We start from the raw sequence: 22,310 nt of genomic DNA on the forward strand, positions 1-22,310 counted from the left end.
CACTCCAATATTGCCTGACACTGTTTTTTTTAACTAGACCCATATGCAGCGCAAGGCCCCAAAAGGTCCTCATTTCAGCTGCATCGACTGGAGTCCAGCCGCCGGGTCTAGCTAAAAATGAGCCCGGGTTAGCGGCGATGAACTGTTGGGCATACAGATTCGTCTGTGTAACCATTAGATTAACAAAGTTGTCACTGAAAAAATGACCCGACGATGTTAATCTTGATTCCCGAGTCACCAACAAACTCAGGAATCACGGGCTCGTGGTCTGCTGGCTCAGCCCAGACAAGTTCTCCGGTACGAGGTGCCAGTGACCTTGGCAGGGGGGCTTCACTAATATGAGTGCCAGGGGGACTCATACTAGCATGGGGCACAGGATCAAGGACAGAGGAGGTTTGCGGCGGCGTCTCTGCCGCCTTGGGTGCTCATCATCAGAACTAGATGATGACGAGGACGATGAAAAAAGGAAGGTGGGGTCTTCATCGTCCTCTGAGCCGCTCTCGGTGTCGGAGGCAATTATGGCATATGCCTCCTCTGCCGAAAACGCTCTGCGGGCCATTTCCCTACTCTAATGGGGATACGGGTGTGTGTGTGAAGGGGGGGGGAGAAACTTTATTGGTGTATGTGCTGTGTGTGGTGTGGTGCGAGACTACCTCCCTAACCTAACCTAACTAAACTAACCCGCCCTAACAGAAAAAAAATAAAAAGGGGACTTTTTTTTTTTAAAGGGACTTCTAGTGCAAAAAATCCCTGCGCCCCAAAAAAGCGTTTATCTAATCAGTGGTGTGCGCACTGATTAGCGCTTGTGGCGGCAGGGGGCGCAGAAGTCAGTGGTAGGTCCGGCCACTCAGCCCAGAACAGTGGCTGGTGGCTTGTACACAGACCCCCACGCAAAAAACCCGAAAAATAAAATAAAAAAACGCTTAACCCCGAAAAAATGCACCCGCCTGAACCCAAAAAAAAAATGCTGATCAGTGATAAATCACTGACAGCGGTGGGACAGGCTGCACACACAGGTACGGTCTGTCCACACAGTACACGCCTGCTACTGGTGGCACGGACCGCCTATGGGTGCAAAAAAAAATACGCGTTAACCGAAAAAAGTGCCTTTACCACAAAAAAAAAAATGCTGATCAGTGAAATCACTGACAGCGGTGAGGCACGCCGCACACACAGGTAAGGTCCGGCCACACAGTACACGCCTGCTACTGGTGGCACGGACCGCATATGGGTGCAAAAAAGCGCTAGAAAACGTGAAAAAAAGCACCGGCACCACAAAAAAAATGCTGATCAGTACTACGGGACTGATCAGCGGCGGATGGGCTTTAGCAAACGGTGGCGGACCGCTCTTTTATAACTAAGAGGGTCTGCACACACGCTTAGGGAAAAAAAAAAAAAGATCTGTGCAAAAAAAAAAAAAAGCTGGCGGCAAACCACAGCGACCCAGCAGGGCCGGGGTCACGCAGCTAAAGGTGCTACGGACCCACGGACACCCACTGAGGTACGCCGAAAAAAAATATTTTTTTAACTGTTTTTCTTTTTTTTTTTAACCCTAACCTGTCCCTATCTAAATCTAAAGGGGCCACAGAAAGGGGGCAAGGGGCACTTTTTTTTTTTTTACAGTTAGGGGATGGCGGGCAGCACGGGGCTCCATCCTGCTCGCCACATCTCTGTGAAATGGCGGGCAGAACGGAGCAACGTGCTCCTAGCCCCAACCATCCCCTCCCATTACACTGTGATTGGTGTGGCCACTTTGGCCATCCAATCACAACTATACTGAGAGGGGTGGCCACAATGCCAGCCCCCAGTACAGCACGGAGGGTGATTGGTGGTGTATATTACACCACCAGTCACCATCTATATCCGGGTCACAGGGTCACACGTGACTGATGACGCGGAACTGCTGCAGAACGCCGGTTAATACCTCCGGACCTCCTCCGGCACACTGCTGGGATGTCTGCTGATTGAAATCAGCAGACATCCGGCTCCGATCCCCGCCCGGCGAGCGGCGGGGAACAGAATTGCAGCACATCGCTCGTCTGAATTGATAAGCGATGTGCTGCGATCGCCGACATGGGGGGTCATGATGACCCCCCCGGGCGATATGCCGAGATGCCTTCTGAACGATTTCAGCAGGCATCCGGCTCCGGTCCCCAACCGGCTAGCGGTGGGGACCGGATTTCCCACGCGCGTATGGATACGCCCTGTGTCCTTAAGGACTCGGAATGCAGGGCGTATCCGTACGCCCTGTGTCCTGAAGAGGTTAAGGACGTTCCCATTTTTTACCTTAATGACCAGGCTTTTATTTTTATCTTTTATTTGACGTGTCTCTTTAAATGGTAATACCTTTAGAATGCTTTTTCTGAGCAGAGCGTTTCTGAGATTGTTTTTTCATGACATATTGTACTTTATATAAGTGGTAAATTTTTGTTGACATGCAGCATTTTTTGTGAAAAACTGCAAAATATTGTGAAAAAAAATGGAACATTTCTTGCGTTCTTTTTTTAATTATTTTTTTAAGGTGTTCACTGTGTGGTAAAAGTGATGTTATGTTATAATTGGTACGATTATAGCGATACCCATTTTATATAGCTTTTTATGTTCCTTTTCTGAGCAAAATTATTTTTTTCCCTTTTTTGTGTTATTATTTTCCGACAGCTGTAACTTTATTTTTCGTCCGACGCCGTTGAGTGAGGGCTTATATTTAGCAGCACAAGCTGTACTATTTATTGGTATCATTTTTGCGATACTTGCTACCTTTTGATCTTTTTTTATTCCGCTATTTGTACCAAAATTGGCGAATTTTGCGGTTTTTTTAAAGTTTTTTTTTAGTTTTTTTTCACTGTGTAGGATAATTTACATTATAGCTTTATAATACACGTCATTACGCACGTGGCAATTCCTAGTATGTGTATGATTTGAATTTTTGTTTTTTTTAACCCCTTAAGGACCTAGGGCGTATGGATACGCCCTGGCTTTCTGTTACTTCAGGACCCAGGAAGTATCCATACGCCCGTGGGAATTTCTGTCCCCGCTGCGAGCCGGGCGGGGACCGGACCGGGGTGCCTGCTGATATCAATCAGCAGGCACCCCGCGCATATGCCCAGGGGGGTCATCAGACCCCCCCCCCCATGTCGGCGATCGGAGCAAATAGCAAGTGAATTCACACTTGTGATTTGCGCCGATTCGGGTCTATGGTGACACCCATGATCCCCCTGAAGCGATAGGAGTGAGGTGGCAGGGGTGCCACCCCTCCTATCCCTGCTATTGGTCATCAAGACGCGATGACCAATAGCAGATCGGGGGCGGGGGGCTTTATTTTCGGTTTCCCCATGCTGCCCACCCACAATAGGCGGGGCAGAACGGGGAAACGACACAAGACCGGTGCCGAAGATCCACTCACCCATCGGCGACGGCAGCGGGCGACGATCAACGGCGGCAGCAGGCGACGATCGACGGAAGAAGAGGACGGCGACGCAGCTCCGTGGATCCTACGGAAGCCTGTGAGTTACTTAGCAACATCTGGAGGGCTACAGTCTGAGACCACTATAGAGTGGTCTCTAAACTGTAGCCCTCCAGATGTTGAAAAACTACAACTCCCAGCATGCCCAGAGAGCTGTTTAGGCATTCTGGAATTTGTAGTTTTGCAACAGCTGGAGAGCTACAGTTTGAGACCACTGCACAATGATCTCTATACTGTCGCTCTCCAGATCTTGCAAAACTACAACTCCCAGCATGCCCACATAGCAGTTTGCTGTCTGAGCATGCTGGGATTTGTAGTTTTGCAACATCTGGAGGTCCACAGTTTGGAGATCACTGTGCAGTGGTCTCTAAACTATAGCTCTCCAGATGTTGCAAAACTGCAAATCCCAGCATGCTCAGACAGCAAACTGCTATGTGGGCATGCTGGGAGTTGTAGTTGTGTACCTCCAGCTGTTGCATAACTACATCTCACAGCATGCCCTTCGGCGATCAGTACATGCTGGGATTTGTAGTTTTGCAAAAGCTGGAGGCACACTGGTTGGAAAATACTGAGTTAGGTAACTGAAGGTTTTCCAACCAGTGTGCCTCCAGCTGTTGCAAAAGTACAACTCCCAGCATGCACGGTCTGTCAGTACATGCTGGGAGTTGTAGTTTTGAAACAGCTGGAGGTTTGTCCCCCCATGTGAATGTACAGGGTACATTCACACAGGCAGGTTTACAGTTAGTTTTCTGCTTCAAGTTTGGGCTGCGGCAATTTTTTCGCCGCAGCACAAACTCCTAGTGGTAAACTCACTGTAAACGCCCGCAAGTGTGAACGTACCCTAAAAACACTACACTAACACATAATAAAGGGTAAATCACTACATATACACCCCCTTACACTGTCCCCCACCCAATAAAAATGAAAAACGTATTGTACGGCAGTGTTTCCAAAACGGAGACACCAGCTGTTGTAAATCACCAACTCCCAGCATTTCCGGACAGCCACTGACTGGGAGTTTAGCAACAGCTGGAGGCACCCTGTTTAGGAATCACTGGCGTAGAATACCCCTATGTCCACCCCTATGCAATCCCTAATTTAGTCTTCAAATGCGCATGGTGCTCTCTCACTTCAGAGCCCTGTCGTATTTCAAGGAAACCGTTTAGGGTCACATATGGGGTATTTCCGTACTCGGGAGAAATTGCACTACAAATTTGAGGGGCTTTTTTTCCTTTTACCCCTTATGAAAAGGAAAAGTTGGGGTCCACACCAGCCTGTTAGTGTAACATTTTTTTTATTTTTTAAACTAACATGCTGGTGTTACCCCATACTTTTTATTTTCACAAGCGGTAAAAGCAAAAAAAGACCCCCAAAATTTGTAACGCAATTTCTCCTGAGTACAGAAATACCCCAGATGTGGGCGTAAAATATTCTGCGGATGCACAACAAGGCTCAGGAGTGAGAGCGCACTGTGTACATTTGAGGCCTAAATTGCTGATTGGCACAGGGGTGGCTGATTTTACAGCGGTTCTGACATAAACACAAAAAAAAGAAATCCCTCACGTAATGTAATAAGGGGTACAGTGAGCATTTACGCCCCACAGTTTTCATTTGCACAGCCCACTGTTCCAAAGATCTGTCAAACGCCAGTGGGGTGTAAATACTCACTGCACCACTTATTAAATTGTGTGAGGGGTGTAGTTTCCAAAATGTGGTCACATGTGCGGGGGTCAACTTTTCTGGCACCACGGGGGGGCTTTGTAAACGCACATGCCCCCCGACTTCCATTCCAAACAAATTCTCTTTCAAAAAGCTCAATGGCGCTCCTCCTCTTCTGAGCATTGTATTGTGCCAGCAGAGCACTTGACGTCCAAACATGGGGTATTTCCATACTCAGAAGAAATGGGGTTACAAATTTTGGTGGTCATTTTCTCCTATTACCCCTTGTAAAAATGTAAAATTTGGGGAAAACACAGCATTTTAGTGAAAAAATATTCATTTACACACCCAACTTTCACAAAAAGTCGCAAAATACCTGTGAGGTGTTAAGGCTCACTGTACCCCTTGTTACATTCCTTGTGGGGTGTAGTTTCCAAAATGGTATGCCATGTGTTTTTTATTTTTGCTGTTCTGGCACCCTAGGTGCTTCCTAAATGCGACATGCCCCCCAAACACCATTTCAGCAAAATTTGCTTTCCAAAAGCTAAATGTGACTCCTTCTCTTCTGAGCATTGCAGTTCGGTCGCACAGCATTTTACATCCTAACATGGGGTATTTTTATACTCAGAAGAGATGGGGTTACAAATTTTGGGGGACATTTCCTCCCATTACCCTTTGTAAAAATGATAAATTTGGGGAAAAAACTACACGTGTCTTGAGGGGTGTAGTTTCCAAAATGGTATGCCATGTGGGGGTTTTCTGCTGTTCTGGCACCATAGGGGCTTCCTAAATGTGACATGGCCCCCAAAAACCATTTCAGCAAAATTCACTCTCCAAAATCCTATTGTCGCTCCTTCCCTTCTGAGCCCTCTACTGCGCCCTCCGAACACTTGACATCCACATATCAGGTATTTCCTTACTCTAGAGAAATTGGGTTACAAATTTTGGGGGGGATTTTTCATTACCCCTTGTAAAAATTCAAAAACTGGGTCTACAAGAATATGTGAGTGTACAAAATGAAGATTTCTCCTTCACTTTGCTGCTATTCCTGTGAAACACCTAAAGGGTTAAAAAAACTTTCTGAATGTCATTTTGAATACTTTGGGGGTGCAGTTTTTATAATGGGGTCATTTATGGGGTATTTTGTAATAAGAAAGCCCTTGAAATCCACTACAAAACTGAAGTGGTCCCTGAAAAACTTTTGAAAATTTTGTGAAAAATTGGAAAATTGCTGCTATATTTTGAAGCCCTCTGGTGTCTTCCAAAAGTAAAAACATGTCAACTTTATGATGAAAATATAAAGTAGACATATTGTATATGTGAATCAATATATAATTTATTTGGAATATCCATTTTCCTTATAAGCAGAGAGCTTCAAAGTTAAAAAAAAAAATGCAAAATTTTCAATTTTTTCATCAAATTTTGGAATTTTTCACCAAGAAATGATGCAAGTATCGACAAAATTTTACCACTAACATAAACTAGAATATGTCATGAAAAAAAAACATTCTCGGAATCAGAATGAAAGGTAAAAGCATCCCAGAGTTATTAATGCTTAAATTGACAGTGGTCAGATGTTCAAAAAATGGCCGGGTCTTTAAGGTATATTTAGGCTGGGTCCTTAAGGGGTTAATGATAATTATTTATTATGCAGCACTGTATAACCTCATGAGCTGCACTCAATACAGCATGTGCGATCCAGCCTGAATCTATTTTTTGTCCTGTGCCACCTGAGTTTGTTCTTATGTCCGCAATCTGAGCAGCGCCTCCATATACCATTCTTTTTCCGTTCTATCTGTTCTCTTGCTTACTCCACATCGGCCTCTAGCCTGAAGTTCGATACTGGTTCGATTGTTGCAGCCAGTACCGTTTCGCACATTCGCCACCTCCATCAGAGTTACACAATTCAAGTGTAACTCCCATAAGGTCAGTATATCACTGAGGTGTGGTGGAGGGTGCACATCAGTGGATATACCTCATCAGGGAGCACTCCCTGTGTGTTTTCCTCTCTCCCTTGAATCTCTAGGCATGTAGAGAGGGACCTGGTAAAGCAGGGAACCAGTAGGTGGTGCATCGTATAAGGCCCACGGAGCAAGACTCACACCGAGACTTACTCGGAACTGCACCTCGGCAGTGGGTTACCTAAACTTCCATCCACAGAGTGGGAAGTGTATGGCAGTTGACCCGACGTAGCAGTAAATTATGCAGACAACCGTCTGGCTGACCGCATAGGATTCCTGAACGCATAGGATCACTCCTTCGAACCCTCCCCCAGATAGTGGGTTACTGGAGTGTGTCCGATCCGATGGGTGACCTGGTGGTGTCGAAGACCATGCAGACGAATGTTTGGCTTACTGGCATCATTCCTGTGTACCTGCAGGGACCCTCTTCCAGAGTTCTCCCACCAGCAGAGAGGTAAGGGAAACCACAGACATGCACGTGGCAGCCCAGAGGAGAGATTCCCCGTCACCCTGGTAGATCGGGGGAGGCTAAGGATCCTTGGATTACTCCCTGTCGCCCTGACAAGGGTTGATAGGACACGCCTGGTCACTTCCTTGGACACCGTGCCTCCAGCAACCCAAAAGGTGTAGAAGACCATGAAGACCACTGTCTGGCTTACTGGCACAGGGTCCCTTGTATAGGGACACTCTTCTGGACTCCCACACTATAAGAGGGGAGCAGGAACTCCAGCCAAGCACGAGGCAACCCCTGATGGAAGGCCAGCGGTGGCAGAAATCATGCAGACAACAGTCTGGCTTATCGATAGAGTACACCCCCAGACACTGGCCGGTGACAATAAGGGAAAAACAGACCAGATGAAAAAAAAAACCGCTGTGCCCCTTTGTCGGATATGGAAGGGTGGGGTGGTGAAGGAGCCATGGATAGTATCCCTGCCATCCTGGGAGATCAGGGGAGGCTAAGTATCCCCGTCGCCCTGCACAAGGTCCATTGTACACACCGGGTCACTCCTTCCCACTCGTTAGCAGTGGGGAGCCGGAATTCCAGGCTCGATTGGGCCGGCAGCCATGTGATTAGTGACTGGTGGCGGAGGAAACCATGCAGACCACTGTCTGTGGTATTGGGCCCAGTCCATGTCCATATAGGGACACGTGCTCGAAAACCTTGCACTAGAAGGCACAAGGGAACAAGACACCTCGGAAGGCCCTCAGCTAAGCTAAGGGATGCAGAGGCATCTGCAGGAGCATCCCACCGGTGTCTCACCCTGATGGAAGGGGCTGGAATTCGGCTGTGGCACGGCATACATGGCGTGGCAGAAGTGGCACGCACAAATACCTGAGCTGGCAAAGTGACCATTGCCATTTCAGCCAGAAAACAATAGAAAGATGGATCTCCAGCAGGCGCTTTAACAGCATGAATTAAGGATGACATGTTCAAAGATCATATAGCAATTTATTTAGGCACACAAAGCACATTCACATTTGCCTGATGAAGTTCTTGCTACGGGCAGGAAACGCGTTTCTTTGTGTGCCTAAATAAATTGCTATATGATCTTTGAACATTTCATCCTTAATTCATGCTGTTAAAGCGCCTGCTGGAGATCCATCTTTCTATTGTTTTCTGGCTGATATTGGACCGGTGGTCGAGCTCTTGACAGGAGGATCGGGGCTGCTGACAGCTAACCATTGTTTTTCACACTGCATGGTGTTGTGCCCAGAGCGCAACGCTACTTGGTAAGTGTGTTTTTTACTACCACTGCCATATATAAATACAGTATTACACTAGGGGCGCGTGTGCCTTTTTTGTCTCTACATTGCCATTTCAGGTCATCCAACAGGGTGGCGGAATCAAATGGTGAAGTGGCCCCCAAAAATTAAATTTTATATATGGTCTCCAGAACAGAAACCCAGCAAGCTTAAACAGGTAAAAACAGACATCAGAAAAAAAGGCTGTAATAGCTGACTGCCACCACAAGGGGGAGCTCACAAAGGACTAGAAAGCAGAGGCTGCAATGTACTGAATGGCCACATGAGGGGGGTAAGAACCTGGGCTGAGAAACAACACTTAAAAATACAAATAAAGACGAGTGCAGGAAGCAGTGTGCTGCACACTGACCTAGTGTGACCCGAAGCTGGTACCCGCCAGGCCCCTGGGAGAGAGCGCCCCGACCCCTGCAGCATGCACAGTCACCGCAAAACAGGGAGCCACCGTCACTATGCGTGCTGCGGGGATATGCCGGTGCCGACAGGCGAGCCCTGCCGTCCGGACCCTCGGCCTTCCAGCATCCAGAGAACAAGGTGAGGAAGAAGGGCGGAGCAAATTATTGTGTGGAGCGCATAATTATGCTAAGGAAAGTGCGAGGGAAACTGCGGCAGCTATACGGGCGACCGGCAGAAGCGCAGAGCCGTCTGTCTAGAGACCTAAAGTACTGCTGTGCAGTGAGAGAATGAGTTGCGCACAGCCCTCAGAGCCCCCACCCCCGAGAGCCCCCCCAAAAAATGTCAGGGGTATCCCCCGACTAATTCCTGTATCAGGGTGGAAGAGGAGAGGGAGTGGGGATTGCTGCAGGCATGGTACCGCTGGTAGCGTGACCCAGAGGCCACAAGGGGTCTGGCCCAGCACAGCCACGTGTAATGGCGGCTGAGGAGCTGGCATTGGAGGGAGAAGGGACCCCCATATAGCCAGGAGAGAAAACCTAGCGGAGTACAGGATATTATACATACTCACCCACGGACTCCATCTTCTTATACCTACTCGGCTCTTCAACAAGCTTATGGCCACGGTGCATCATACCAGGCTAAGATAGCGGAGTGGGCAGGGGCAAGGGGGGACCCGGCTGTTGGTGAAAAGGGGTTAACAGCCCATACTTATGTTCTGTGCCCCTTCATCGCGCATGGGGGAACAGGTAGCGCCATGCTCCTGAACCCCCACCTGAAAAAGGGTAACAAAAAAGAGAAAAAAAACTAACTAAACAGCCCTTACAAGAAAATAATAAAAAAGACCAGGTCTGGAGAGCACCAGACCTGTGTCTTGCCTCCTACTAACACTAGCTAAAACTGATTACCTCACTTTCAGTGGACAGGTATATCCTGCCAGGGAGGAGCAGACTTTTCTTCCTAGTGTGAGTGCCTCCTAGTGGCAAGAGCATATACCCATCAGTAAAGGTGTCCCCCAATGAAGAGCGACCGAGAAAAAGCATTTATCTAAATATACAGTATGTTGAGCAGACAAAAATTTGAAAACCTGTGAAACATTAGATATTTTACTCACCTGCACTGTACGCCCAGCATTGATATGCTCCTTGTTCAATTGTTCCCATGATCTACACCTTCGGTACTAAAAGTGGAAAAAGAATAAGGCATGCTTACCCACATGATGACTGCAAACAAACAATTGCTAATTTATAAATAAATAAAAGGTGATATCTGCTAGATTGAGCTGTATTCATCGCATGCCATTGGTGGAGTCTGTCTTATCCACCCCCAGCTTTATAATAAAAGACTAAGGCTGGGTTCACACCACGTTTTTGAAATACGGTTACCGTATACAGTTTTCCGCTAAAAAACGTGTGGCAAAAACCGTATACAACCATATGACTCCAAATTAAAACATATACGGTTTTTCCCCGTATACGGTTCCAAAACGTACGTACGGTTCTATCCGTTTGCATCAGTTTTTGGCAATGGTTTTGCTATTTTGTTGGAATTAGTTTTCCAGCAATTTAATAAAGTTGCTATTGTTCTATTGAAATTCCAATCTGCGCATGTGACAACTCCAAAAACGGATTAGAAAAACCGTGTGCAACCGTATTCTGAAATTCTCTGTACGGTTCTCATAGACAACAATGTTAAAAGAACCGCATACGGTTCGCATACAGTTTTCCAACCGGAGGCAAAAACGTGGTCGACAGCGTTTTTGCCTATGGTTGAAAAATCGGCAAAACCGTATCCGAGGCAAAACGGATGCAACCGTACACAACATTTGGAATACGGTTTACAATGCATTCGGTTTCGGATGCGGTCGTATAAGTTTTTTTGCGGAAAACCGTATATGGTTACCGTATTTGAAAAACGTGGTGTGAACCCATCCTATCCTTAGTAATGATAGTAATCCCGACTGAAATGATTGAGAAAAATTAGATAGAAATGATCTCTGTAGAAAAAGAAGTGTGAGTCTGATGTACAGCCTTGTTGTCAACATGTAAATTTTCAGGATATGTTTTTTTAATACACTGCTCAAAAAAAATAAAAAAATATAAAAAGGGAACACTAAGATAACACTTCTTAGATCTGAATGAATTAACTAATCGTAAGAAATACTTTTGTCTTTACATTTGAATGTGCTGACAAAAAAAATCAAACAAAAATTATCAACAGAAATCAAATTTATCAACCCGTGGAGGTCTGGATATGGAGTCACACTCAAAATCAAAGTGGAAAACCACACTACAGGTTGATCCAACTTTGATGTATTGTCCGAAAAACAAGACAAAATGAGGCTCCGTAGTGTGTGGCCTCCACGTACCCGTATGACCTCCCTACAATGGCTGGGAATGCTCCTGATGAGATGGTCTTCTGAGGGATGATCTCCCAGACCTGGACTAAAGCATCCGCCAAATCCTGGACAGTCTGTGGTGCAACCTGGCGTTGGTGGATGGAGCAAGACCTGATGTACCAGATGTGCTCAATGGATTCAGGTGTGGGGAAAGGGCGGGCCAGTCCATAGCATCAATGCCTTCTTCTTGCAGGAAATGCTGCCACATGAGGTCTAGCATCATTTTGCATTAGGTAGAACCCTAGGCCAACCGCACCAGCATATGGTCTCACAAGGGTTTTGAGGATCTTATCTCGGTACCGAATGACACCTCTGGCAAGCACATGGAGGGCTGTGCGGCCCCCCAAAGAAATGCCACCCCACGCCATTACTGCCCCACTGCCAAACCGGTCATGCTGAAGAACGTTCTCCACGGCGTCTCCAGACTCTGTCTCGTCTGTCAAATGTGCTCAGTGTGAACTTGCTTTCATCTTTGAAGAACACAGGGCACCAGTGGAGAATTTGCCAATCTTGGTGCTCTCTGGCAAATGTCAAACATCCTGCACGGTGTTGGGCTGTAAGCACAACCCCCACCAGTGGACGTCGAGCCCTCATACCACCCTGGAGTCTGTTTCTGATTGTTTGAGTGGACACATGCACATTTGTGGCCTGCTGGAGGTCATTTTGCAGGGCTCTGGCAGTGCTCCTCCTGCTCTTCCTTGCACAAAGGCAGAAGGTAGCGGTCCTGCTGCTGGGTTGTTGCCCTCCTACAGCCTCCTCCACGTTTCCTGATGTACTGGCCTGTCTCCGGGTAGCGCCTCCATGCTCTGGACACTTCACTGACAGACACAGCAAACCTTCTTGCCACAGCTCGCATTGATGTGCCATCCCGGATGAGCTGCACTACCTGAGCCACTTGTGTGGGTCGTACAGTGAAAGCACCGCCAGCTTTCAAAAGTGACCAAATCATCAGCAAGGAAGCATAGGAACTGAGAAGTGGTCTGTGGTCACCACCTGCAGAACCACTTCTTTATTGGGAGTATCTTGCTAACTGCCTATAATTTCCACCTATTGTCTGTTTCATTTGCACAACAGCATGTGAAATTGATTTTCAATCAGTGTTGCTTACTGAGTGGACAGTGTGATTTCACTGAAGTGTGATTGACTTGGAGTTACATTGTGTTGTTTAAGTGTTCCCTTTATTTTTTTGAGCAGTGTAAATAGTAACATGGAAAATAAGAAAAATAAAAAAATGAAAAATTACGTTTTACATAAAACATGATTTAAACAGGTCATATATTGACAATACATTTCCTGTAAACAAATTAAAGTTGTTAACAACAGTAATGCATTGGGGAAACAGTTCTTTTGCAGAATATCTCTAATTTCAGTCGCTAAAGATGAGTGTAATACCTCCTATGGTGGCAATCTTCATTAGTGTCTTTCACGCACAATCATCATACTCAAAAAAGCTTGCTATATGCAGATTAAAATGGCATGCAATATTTTAGTTCCTGATGGATATTCAGGGATTTTGAAATGTTTGATATTTTCTAATAGTTCTGGCATCTGGACTGGCAGTGGTACCCAAAAGAGCAGCCACACTTAGGGATAAATTATCCCCAAGTTTGGTTACAACAGAAATGCTACATGTGAACAAGTGGCTTGATTGCGTGGGCTTCTACAAATGTGGAGCAAAAAGATGTAAAGCATGTGAAGTAACGCACCTATGTAAAGAATTTACAGATGCAACAGGTAATTGTACTTACAAAATTAAGCAACATCTGAATTGTAATTACACAAATGTAGTTTACATCATTGAGTGTGTGACCTGTGACTTAAAATATGTAGGATGCACAACCCGCAAATTAAAGGTAAGAATCAGGGAACACCTCAATAATGCAACCAGTGCAAATATAATTGGTAACAGATCTGGGGCTTCGCTACATTTTTTTGAAAAACACAATGCCAGTGTCAGCAATTTTAATATGTACGCGATAGAAAAAATAATCCAGAAACCGAGTGGAGGTGATCTGCAGCGCAGACTGTTGAGCCGAAAGACTTTTTGGCAGTTCACGCTCCAGACGAGAACCTCCTCACTCATGTTTCATTACTGAAAAGTGTTTAATATGCTCTGTGCGTTTCATTCTTTTCTCGTCTCCCTCACTAAGTCGTAAATGTTGGACCCTGTGCACATTGACATGCGAATTTTGCGATCCTTGTTTAACCTCTTAAAGACCCAGCCATTTTACACCTTAGGACCCAGCCATTTTTTGAACATCTGACCACTGTCACTTTAAACATTAATAACTATGGAATGCTTTTAGTTATCATTCTGATTCCGAGACTGTTTTTTCGTGACACATTCTACTTTAACATAGTGGTAAAAAAATGTTGTAACTTGCATCCTTTCTTGGTGAAAAATGTGAAAATTTTATGAAAAATTTGAAAATTTAGCATTTTTCTAACTTTGAAGCTCTCTGCTTGTAAGGAAAATGGATATTCAAAATATTTAAATTTTTTTTCACATATACAATATGTCTACTTTATGTTTGCATCATAAAATTGACAAGTTTTTACTTTTGGAAGACACCAGAGGGCTTCAAAGTTCAGCAGCAATTTTTCACAAAATTTCCAAACTCACTATTTTTCAGGGACCAGTTCAGGTTTGAAGTGGATTTGAAGGGTCTTCATCTTAGAAATACCCCACAAATGACCCCATTATAAAAACTGCACCCCCAAAGTATACAAAATCATATTCGGTCAGCCTTTTAACCCTTTAGGTGTTTCACAGGAATAGCAGCAAAGTGAAGGAGAAAATTCACAATCTTCATTTTTTACACTCGCATGTTCTTGTAGACCCAATTTTTTAATTTTAGGAGGAGTAAAAGGAGAAAATGTATACTTATATTTGTAGCCCAATTTCTCTCGAGTAAGCACATACCTCATATGTCTATGTAAAGTGTTCGGTGGGCGCAGTAGAGGCCTCAGAACCGAAGGAGTGACAAGGGGATTTTGGAGAGTACGTTTTTCTGAAATGGTTTTTGGGGGGCATGTTGCATTTAGGAAGCCCCTATGGTGCCAGAACAGCAAAAAAAAAACACATGCCATACCATTTTGGAAACAAGACCCTTTGAGGAACGTAACAAGGAATTAAGTGAGCCTTAATACCCCACGTGTTTCAAGACTTTTGCATATGTAAAAAAATAAAATAAAATTTCACTAAAATGTGTGCTTCCCCCCAAATTTCACATTTTTGCAAGGGTTAATAGCAGAAAATACCCCCCAAAATTTGTAACCCCATCTCTTGTGAGTATGGAGGTACCCCATAAGTTGGCCTGAAGTGCACTACGGGCGAACTACAATGCTCAGAAGAGAAGGAGTCATATTTGGCTTTTTGAGAGCAAATTTTGCTCGGGGGCATGTCCCATTTAGGAAGCCCCTATGGTGCCAGGAGAGCAAAAAAAAAACCACATGGCATACCATTTTGGAAACCAGACCCCTTGAGGAACGTAACAAGGGGTACAGTGAGCATTTACCCCCACTGATGTCTGTCAGATCTTTGGAACAGTGGTCTGTACAACATTTTTAATTTGCACAGCCCACTGTTCCAAAGATCTGTCAGACACCTGTGGGGTGTAAATTCTCACTGCACCCCTCATTACATTCCGTGAGGGGTGTAGTTTCCGAAATGGGGTCACATGTGGGGTTTTTTTTTTTTTGCGTTTGTCAAAACCGCTGTAACAATCAGCCACCCTTGTGCAAATCACCTCAAATGTACATGGCGAACTCTCCCTTCTGGGCCTTGTTGTGCGCCCCCAGAGCACTTTGCACCCACATATGTGGTATCTCCGTAGTCGGGAGAAATTGCATTACAAATTTTGGGGGGCTTTTTTCCCTTTTACCTCTTGTCAAAATGAAAAGTATAGGGCAACACCAGCATGTTAGTGTAAACAATTTATTTTTTTACACTAACATGCTTGTGTAGACCCCAACTTCACATTTTCATAAGGGGTGAAAGGAGAAAAAGCCCCCCAAAATTTGTTAGGCAATTTCTCCCGAGTACGGCGATACCCCATATGTGACTCTAAACTGTTGCCTTGAAATACGACAGGGCTCCAAAGTGAGAGCGCCATGCGCATTTGAGGCCTAAATTAGGGATTTGCATAGGGGTGGACATAGGGGTATTCTACGCCAGTGATTCCCAAACAGGGTGCCTCCAGCTGTTGCAAAACTCCCAGCATGCTTGGACAGTCAACGGCTGTCCAGCAATACTGGGAGTTGTTGTTTTGCAACAGCTGGAGGCTCCATTTTGGAAACAGTGGCATACCAGACGTTTTTCATTTTTATTGGGGAGGGGAGGGGAGGGGGACTGTGTAGGGGTATGTGTATATGTAGTGTTTTTTACTTTTTATTTTATTTTGTGTTAGTGTAGTGTAGTGTTTTTAGGGTACAGTCACATGGGCGGGGGTTTACAGCGAGTTTCCCGCTGCGAGTTTGATCTGCCGCGCAAAATTTGCTGCATCGCAAACTTGCAGCCTGATACTCACTGTAAGCCCCCTGCCCATGTGAATGTACCCTGTACATTCACAGGGGGGGACCTCCAGCTGTTGCAAAACTACAACTCCCAGCATGCACAGTCTATCAGTGCATGCTGGTAGTTATAGTTTTGCAACAGCTGGAGGCACACGGGTTGGGAAACACTGAGTTAGGAAACAGACACTGTTTGCCAACCAGTGTGCCTCCAGCTGTTGCAAAACCACAACTCCCAAACATTCTCAGGCATGGTGGGAGTAGTAGTTCGGCAACATCTTTAGAGCCAGATGTTGCCGAACTACAACTCCCAGCATGCTTGGAGTTGTAGTTTTGCAACATCTGGAGGACTACAGTTTGCAGACCACTAATACAGTGGTTCTCAATCTGTGCCCTTCCAGATGTTGCAAAACTACAATTCCCAGTATGCCAAAACTGTCCAGGCATGCTGGGAGTTGTAGTTCTGCAGCATCTGAAGGGCCAGATGTTACAGAACTACAACTCCCAGCATGCCTGGACAGTAAGGGCATGCTGAGGATGTGTAGTTTTGAAACATCTGGAAGGGCACAGTGGTCTCCAAATTGTGGACCTTCAGATGTTGCAAAACTGCAACTCCCAGCATGCCCAGACGCCAAGGGCTGTCTGGGCATGCTGGGAGTTGTAGTTTACAGGGTCCCATTACAGCAATGCATGTCGCTTTACGGCGACGTGCATTGCTGTAAAGGGCCCGACCGCCGCCGCCGTCTTCATCGCAGGGATCCGGGTCTTCAGGGACGAGGTAAGTACCGGGGCCGGTCCCCAGCACTCCCCTGTCCCACGCCGCGTCCTCCGGTCTTCCTCCCGTCCTCTCTGGACTTTCAGGGGCCGGGCAGGACGGGAGGAAGTAACCGCCCCCCCTCCTGCGATTGGTCGGTTAACTAACCAAAGAATCGCAGGGTATAGGAGGAGGTGGCCGGTTTGCCACCTCGTTCCTATACATTAGCATGGTCCTGGCTGTCTGTGACAGCCGGGATCATGCAAAATTACCGGGCGGTCGGGTCCTAGAGACCCGATCAGCCCGGTATCGCCGCAGATCGCAAGGGCGATTTCCCTTGCGATTTGCGGCGATCGCCGACATGGGGGGCCTACATGGCCCCCCTCGGCGTTTGCCCTGGATGCCTGCTGAAGGATTTCAGCAGGCATCCAGTTCCGATCTCTGCCCGGCGCGCGGCAGAGACCGGAAAAGGCCAGGGCGTATGGATACGCCCTGGGTCCTTAAGGCCAAGGGTGTGAGGGCGCATCCATACGCCCTGGGTCCTTAAGAGGTTAACTACTGGTTAAAATGAAAAATATCAAGAAAACCTGTACCTGCTTTATACAAATCACATGGTAATGTGCACAGGAATTTTTCTTAGATTTTTTTCACGCATACAACTATTTTTTGTACCTGTTGCTTGTGAGGTTATGTTTTATCTAGAACTCTTTCATTTTAATTCACACTTGGTAACCCCTTCCTCTGAGTCTCGTACAAAGAGGGGAAGTTGAGCACAGGTGACATGGTGATCAAGAGCGTGCATGTGCTCTAAATGCGTCCATGTTGCAGTGTATCACTGTTTAGGTGGTGTGTGGTGAGTGCTATTTGGCAACATTTTATGCTGTGGATTACAAATAAAATTGTTGTTTTACAGAATTGCTGGATCCAGAACACATTTCTTCTCTACAAAACCTTAGTAAATACCATGGAAAATTAATTGTAGGGAATTAAAACCCACAAAGAAACCTACACTCCACTCTTAGTAAATAAGAGCCAATAAGTTAAAAGCTGCATATAAATATAGTGCAACGTTGATATAAAACTCGGAGTATTCTGAATAACAAAAAGCATCCAATAGCATGATCGCATCCTAGAGGGAGAGAGCAGTAAAATGGACACCAGTGCATGGAAAATCGCGTGGGGCCATGCACAAAAATCTGCAGAGCTCCCAAACGATAGCCACATACACAGATAATGACGGTATTTACTAATATGTGAGTTTGAGGGGCTTATGGTAAATAGTATGCAAAATAGAAATGGAATAGTAAGTGTGTATTAGTATAGCTAGAATCAGTGAATTAATTCTGTTACCTCATTAAGACCTTATGGTTGCAAAGAATGGAAAGTATAGATCCAGAACATCTCTTTTCTAGATAATGGCCCAGATTTATCAAACGGTGTGAGAGAAAAAGTGGAGGGATTTTTTCATAACAACCAATCACAGCTCAGCTAACAAGCTCTGGTAAAGTGAAAGCTGAGCTGTGATTGGTTGTTATGGAAAAATCCCTCCATTTTTTCTCTCACACAGTTTGATAAATCTGGGCCAAAGTCTCAAACCTATTATTGATATGTGGAGGAATGAAATCAATAGGCAGTACAGAGACAATGTTATCTTCTTTTTCATCTTTATGTAAAGGGCAATGTGTAGAGAAAGGCAATGAAATAAATTAATAATTTTTTAATATTGCTGCGGTGCTGGTTCAGGCGGCAGTGGAGTCGTTGAGTAGTGCACCCTACGTATGGTTTTCCACATTTGCAATTAATTTATATAGATGATAAAGGAAGACTGACAGGTCATGTTGTACTTAATGGGAAATTATTCCCCTGTGTGCTCGTAAAAGTAGTTTTATGGTCTTCTATTGTTAAGCAGCACAGACATCTTGACCGTTTTACATTTATAGGCACCCTTCTTAAGAGAAACAGGTCTCTTACAGTCCTGGTCTGCCTCTTAATTCGACTAGGCACAATTATATTGCGCAATGAGGGGGCTCTTCGGTAAGTTAGACCTGGTTCGACCAGTAAAATACTTTTTAAATAGGGATCTTAAAATGCCCCAATATTTGTTAAAATGTTTTTAATCATCTGATGAGCTCCTGAATAAGTTGTAATAAAGTTAGTTCCGTACTTATGTTGAAATGTTTTTGCTGTTGTTATTTCCGGGTTACCTTTGTCTTTTTCTTTCTCTTTTTCTTTTCTCTCCAGATCTAGTGGGCCATGGTGGATAGAAGATAAGCAGTCATCCTGGGTAAGTGATTTTGTTCTCAAAAAGGCATCCTCCACCAATTTTTTGGGGTATCCTTTCTCGGAAAAATGGGCCTTCAGAATCTCTGCTTGTTTGACAAAGGTAGAATATTTGGTACAATTTTTCCTTATTCTACAGAATTGACCGTATGGCATATTCTCGCGCCATTGTCCGCTGAGAAAGAGGATGTAGCTATTGGAATCAAGGGGTTTAAATTATGTGGCTGTAATTATTTTGTTATTTTCATGAGCAACAATTAGATCAAGGAATTCTATGGAAATTTTAGAATATTTTGGGGTAAGGGAAATGTCCCAATTGTTCTCATTGATCTGTTGGATTAGCATATCGATCTTTTATATATCGCCCAGCCATACAAAATGTTCACGGAACAGTGGGTTACAGGTAATAAAACGGTCCTCGAAGCACCTCATAAAGAGGTAGTCGTAGGATGGGCAACGCGGGTCCCCATGGCCGTTCCTCTTATTTGTTTGAATGTTGTTCCATTGTAAAAAAAAAAAAAAAGTTTTCCAGAATTATTCGTATGCATTTTATTAGAAAATCAGATTGTTCATCAGGGATCCGTGGATCGGCTTCTAGAAATGCCTGAGTACTTTGGATACCAAGAGTATGTTGTATATTTGTATAAAGGGCTGTCACATCTAGGGTGACTAACACCATATCATCTTCCAATTTTACATTCTTTAAAATAGAGATAAGCTCGTCTGAGTTTTTCAGATAGAAGAATGTAAAATGGGAAGATGATATGGTGTTAGTCACCCTAGATGTGACAGCCCTTTATACAAATATACAACATACTCTTGGTATCCAAAGTACACCACGGATCCCTGCTGAACAATCTTATTTTCTAACAAAATGCCTACGAATAATTCTGGAAAACAATTTTTTTGTTTACAATGGAACAACATTCCAACAAATAAGAGGAACGGCCATGGGGACCCGCATGGCTACGTCCTACGACTATCTCCTTATGGGGTGCTTCGAGGACCGTTTTATTGGATTTACTTCCAGGCAGTGGAAGAGAGGTGGTTGTGGTAAATATAAAGCAAGAACACTAAGCGATTGTTGAGCTAGCGATTGTGTGTCTGTATACAAGAGTGTGACGTATACAAGTGAGTGAGCATAAAAGTGAGAGGACTTAAAATTAAGGGACTTAAAATTCAGGAATTTAAATTGAAATGCTTGATTCTTTTTATTATTTATTTTTTTTTACTGTTAATTTTTGCAATCTCCAAATCTAGTATGGCCTCCATGTTGTGTGAATCTTGCACAATGTATGCAATCCTTGAACAACGGTTTGAGGGTGCATATTGTTGTGCGAGATGTGTGCGAGCTGTTCATTTGGAAGCCCAGATCCTGGATCTAGAGGAGCAACTGGCAACACTGAGATGCAGTGACAACATGGAGAGAAGTCTCCTGCTCACTGAGCAAGTACTCTCTGGGGTAGAGGTGGGGAGGATAGTGGGACAGAGGGGCAGGACAATCAGGCAGTTAGCTGGGTTACAGTTAGAAAACGGGATGGAGGGAAAAGTGTCAGGGAGGCTAGTCCTAAACTGGCACACCCCAACAAATTTGCCCGGTTGGCAGATGAGGGGGATGCCATTTCAGAGCTAGCGGTACTGCAACAGGACTCTGCCTCTGACTGCCAGGGGGGTGTCTGCTCCAGTAAGAAGGGAGGGAGGAGTGCAGGGCAGGCCAGACAGGTACTGGTAGTGGGGGACTCAATTATTAGGGGGACAGACAGGGCGATCTGTCACAAAGACCGGGATCGCCGAACAGTGTGTTGTCTTCCTGGCGCTCGAGTTCGGCACATCACGGATCGAGTTGACAGGTTGCTGGGTGGGGCTGGAGAGGACCCAGCAGTCATGGTACATATTGGCACCAATGACAAAGTAAGAGGTAGGTGGAGTATCCTTAAAAATGATTTCAGGGACTTAGGCCGCAAGCTTAAGGAAAGGACCTCCAAGGTAGTATTTTCTGAAATATTACCTGTACCACAAGCCACACCAGAGAGGCAGCGGGAGATTAGGGAGATAAACAAGTGGCTCAGAAGCTGGTGTAGGAAGGAGGGGTTTGGGTTCATGGAGAACTGGGCCGACTTCCCTGTCTGATACCGGCTCTACCATAGGGACGGGCTGCACCTCAATGGGGAGGGTGCAGCTGTGCTCGGGGAAAAGATGGCTAGGGACTGGGGGGGAGGGAACCTACAACATAGAGGGGGAAGATAGTGTAGATAGAGGGGGGGGGGACTTAATAATGTACCTGGGGGAGGAGCGGAGGGAGGGGTTAGAATAGTTAATAAGGATAGGCATCATAGGAAAAAAAAAAAACATACACCATTGAATTGCATGTTGACTAATGCCAGAAGTCTGTCCAATAAAACTGACGAACTGGAGTTGAAAATTGCTGAGGAGGATTATGACATAGTGGGTATAACAGAGACTTGGCTGGATGATAGCTATGACTGGGCGATCAACATACAGGGTTATAGTCTATTCAGGAAGGATCGGACAAAATGTAAAGGGGGAGGAGTTTGTCTTTATGTGAAATCGAGTCTGAAGGCCGCACTGCGGGAGGATATATGGGAGGGAAACGATTTATGGGTAGAAATATATGGAGAGAAAAATAAAAAAAATTCTGATAGGGTTTTGCTATAAGCCACCAAACATAATGGTAGAGCCAGAAGATCAATTATTGAGGCAAATAAGCAGGCAGCAAATCAAAATGAGGTGATAATAATGGGGGACTTTAACTATCCTGATATAAACTGGGAGGCTGAGACCTGTCAGGTTTCTGACTATAGCTAAATACAATTATCTGTCCCAAATGGTGCAGGGCCCGACCAGAGGGGGCGGCCTACTAGACTTAATATTAACCAACAGACCTGATAGAGTAACTAATGTGCAAGTAGAAGGACACCTAGGAAACAGAGATCATAATATAATACATTATAACTTGTTCTTCAATAAGGGAGTCTCTCGAGGGGCCACAAAAACAATGAACTTTAGGAAGGCAAAGTTCGATCAACTCAGAGAAGCCCTTAACAATATAAAATGGGATAATGTCCTCAAAAAGAACAATACTGACACTAATTGGGAGACTTTAAAAAA

General features: G+C 45.1%; 1 protein-coding gene across 4 annotated transcripts in view; it reads right to left on the reverse strand.

Moving 5' to 3' along the window:
- STX17 (syntaxin 17) overlaps nt 1-22,310 on the reverse strand; it is a 389,479-nt gene that overhangs the window by 198,199 nt on the left and 168,970 nt on the right. For 3 of the 4 annotated variants that reach the window (XM_056520151.1, XM_056520150.1, XM_056520148.1), the window contains one exon: nt 10,352-10,417. The exons of the other annotated variant lie outside the window; for it this stretch is intronic. In XM_056520151.1, the coding sequence (XP_056376126.1) occupies nt 10,352-10,417 (66 nt within the window). The remainder of the gene's footprint in view (nt 1-10,351; nt 10,418-22,310) is intronic. 4 annotated transcript variants of the gene reach the window in all.

The sequence above is a fragment of the Hyla sarda genome, chromosome 5 (genome assembly GCF_029499605.1).
Source record: "Hyla sarda isolate aHylSar1 chromosome 5, aHylSar1.hap1, whole genome shotgun sequence".
In the NCBI taxonomy this organism is placed as follows: domain Eukaryota; kingdom Metazoa; phylum Chordata; class Amphibia; order Anura; family Hylidae; genus Hyla; species Hyla sarda.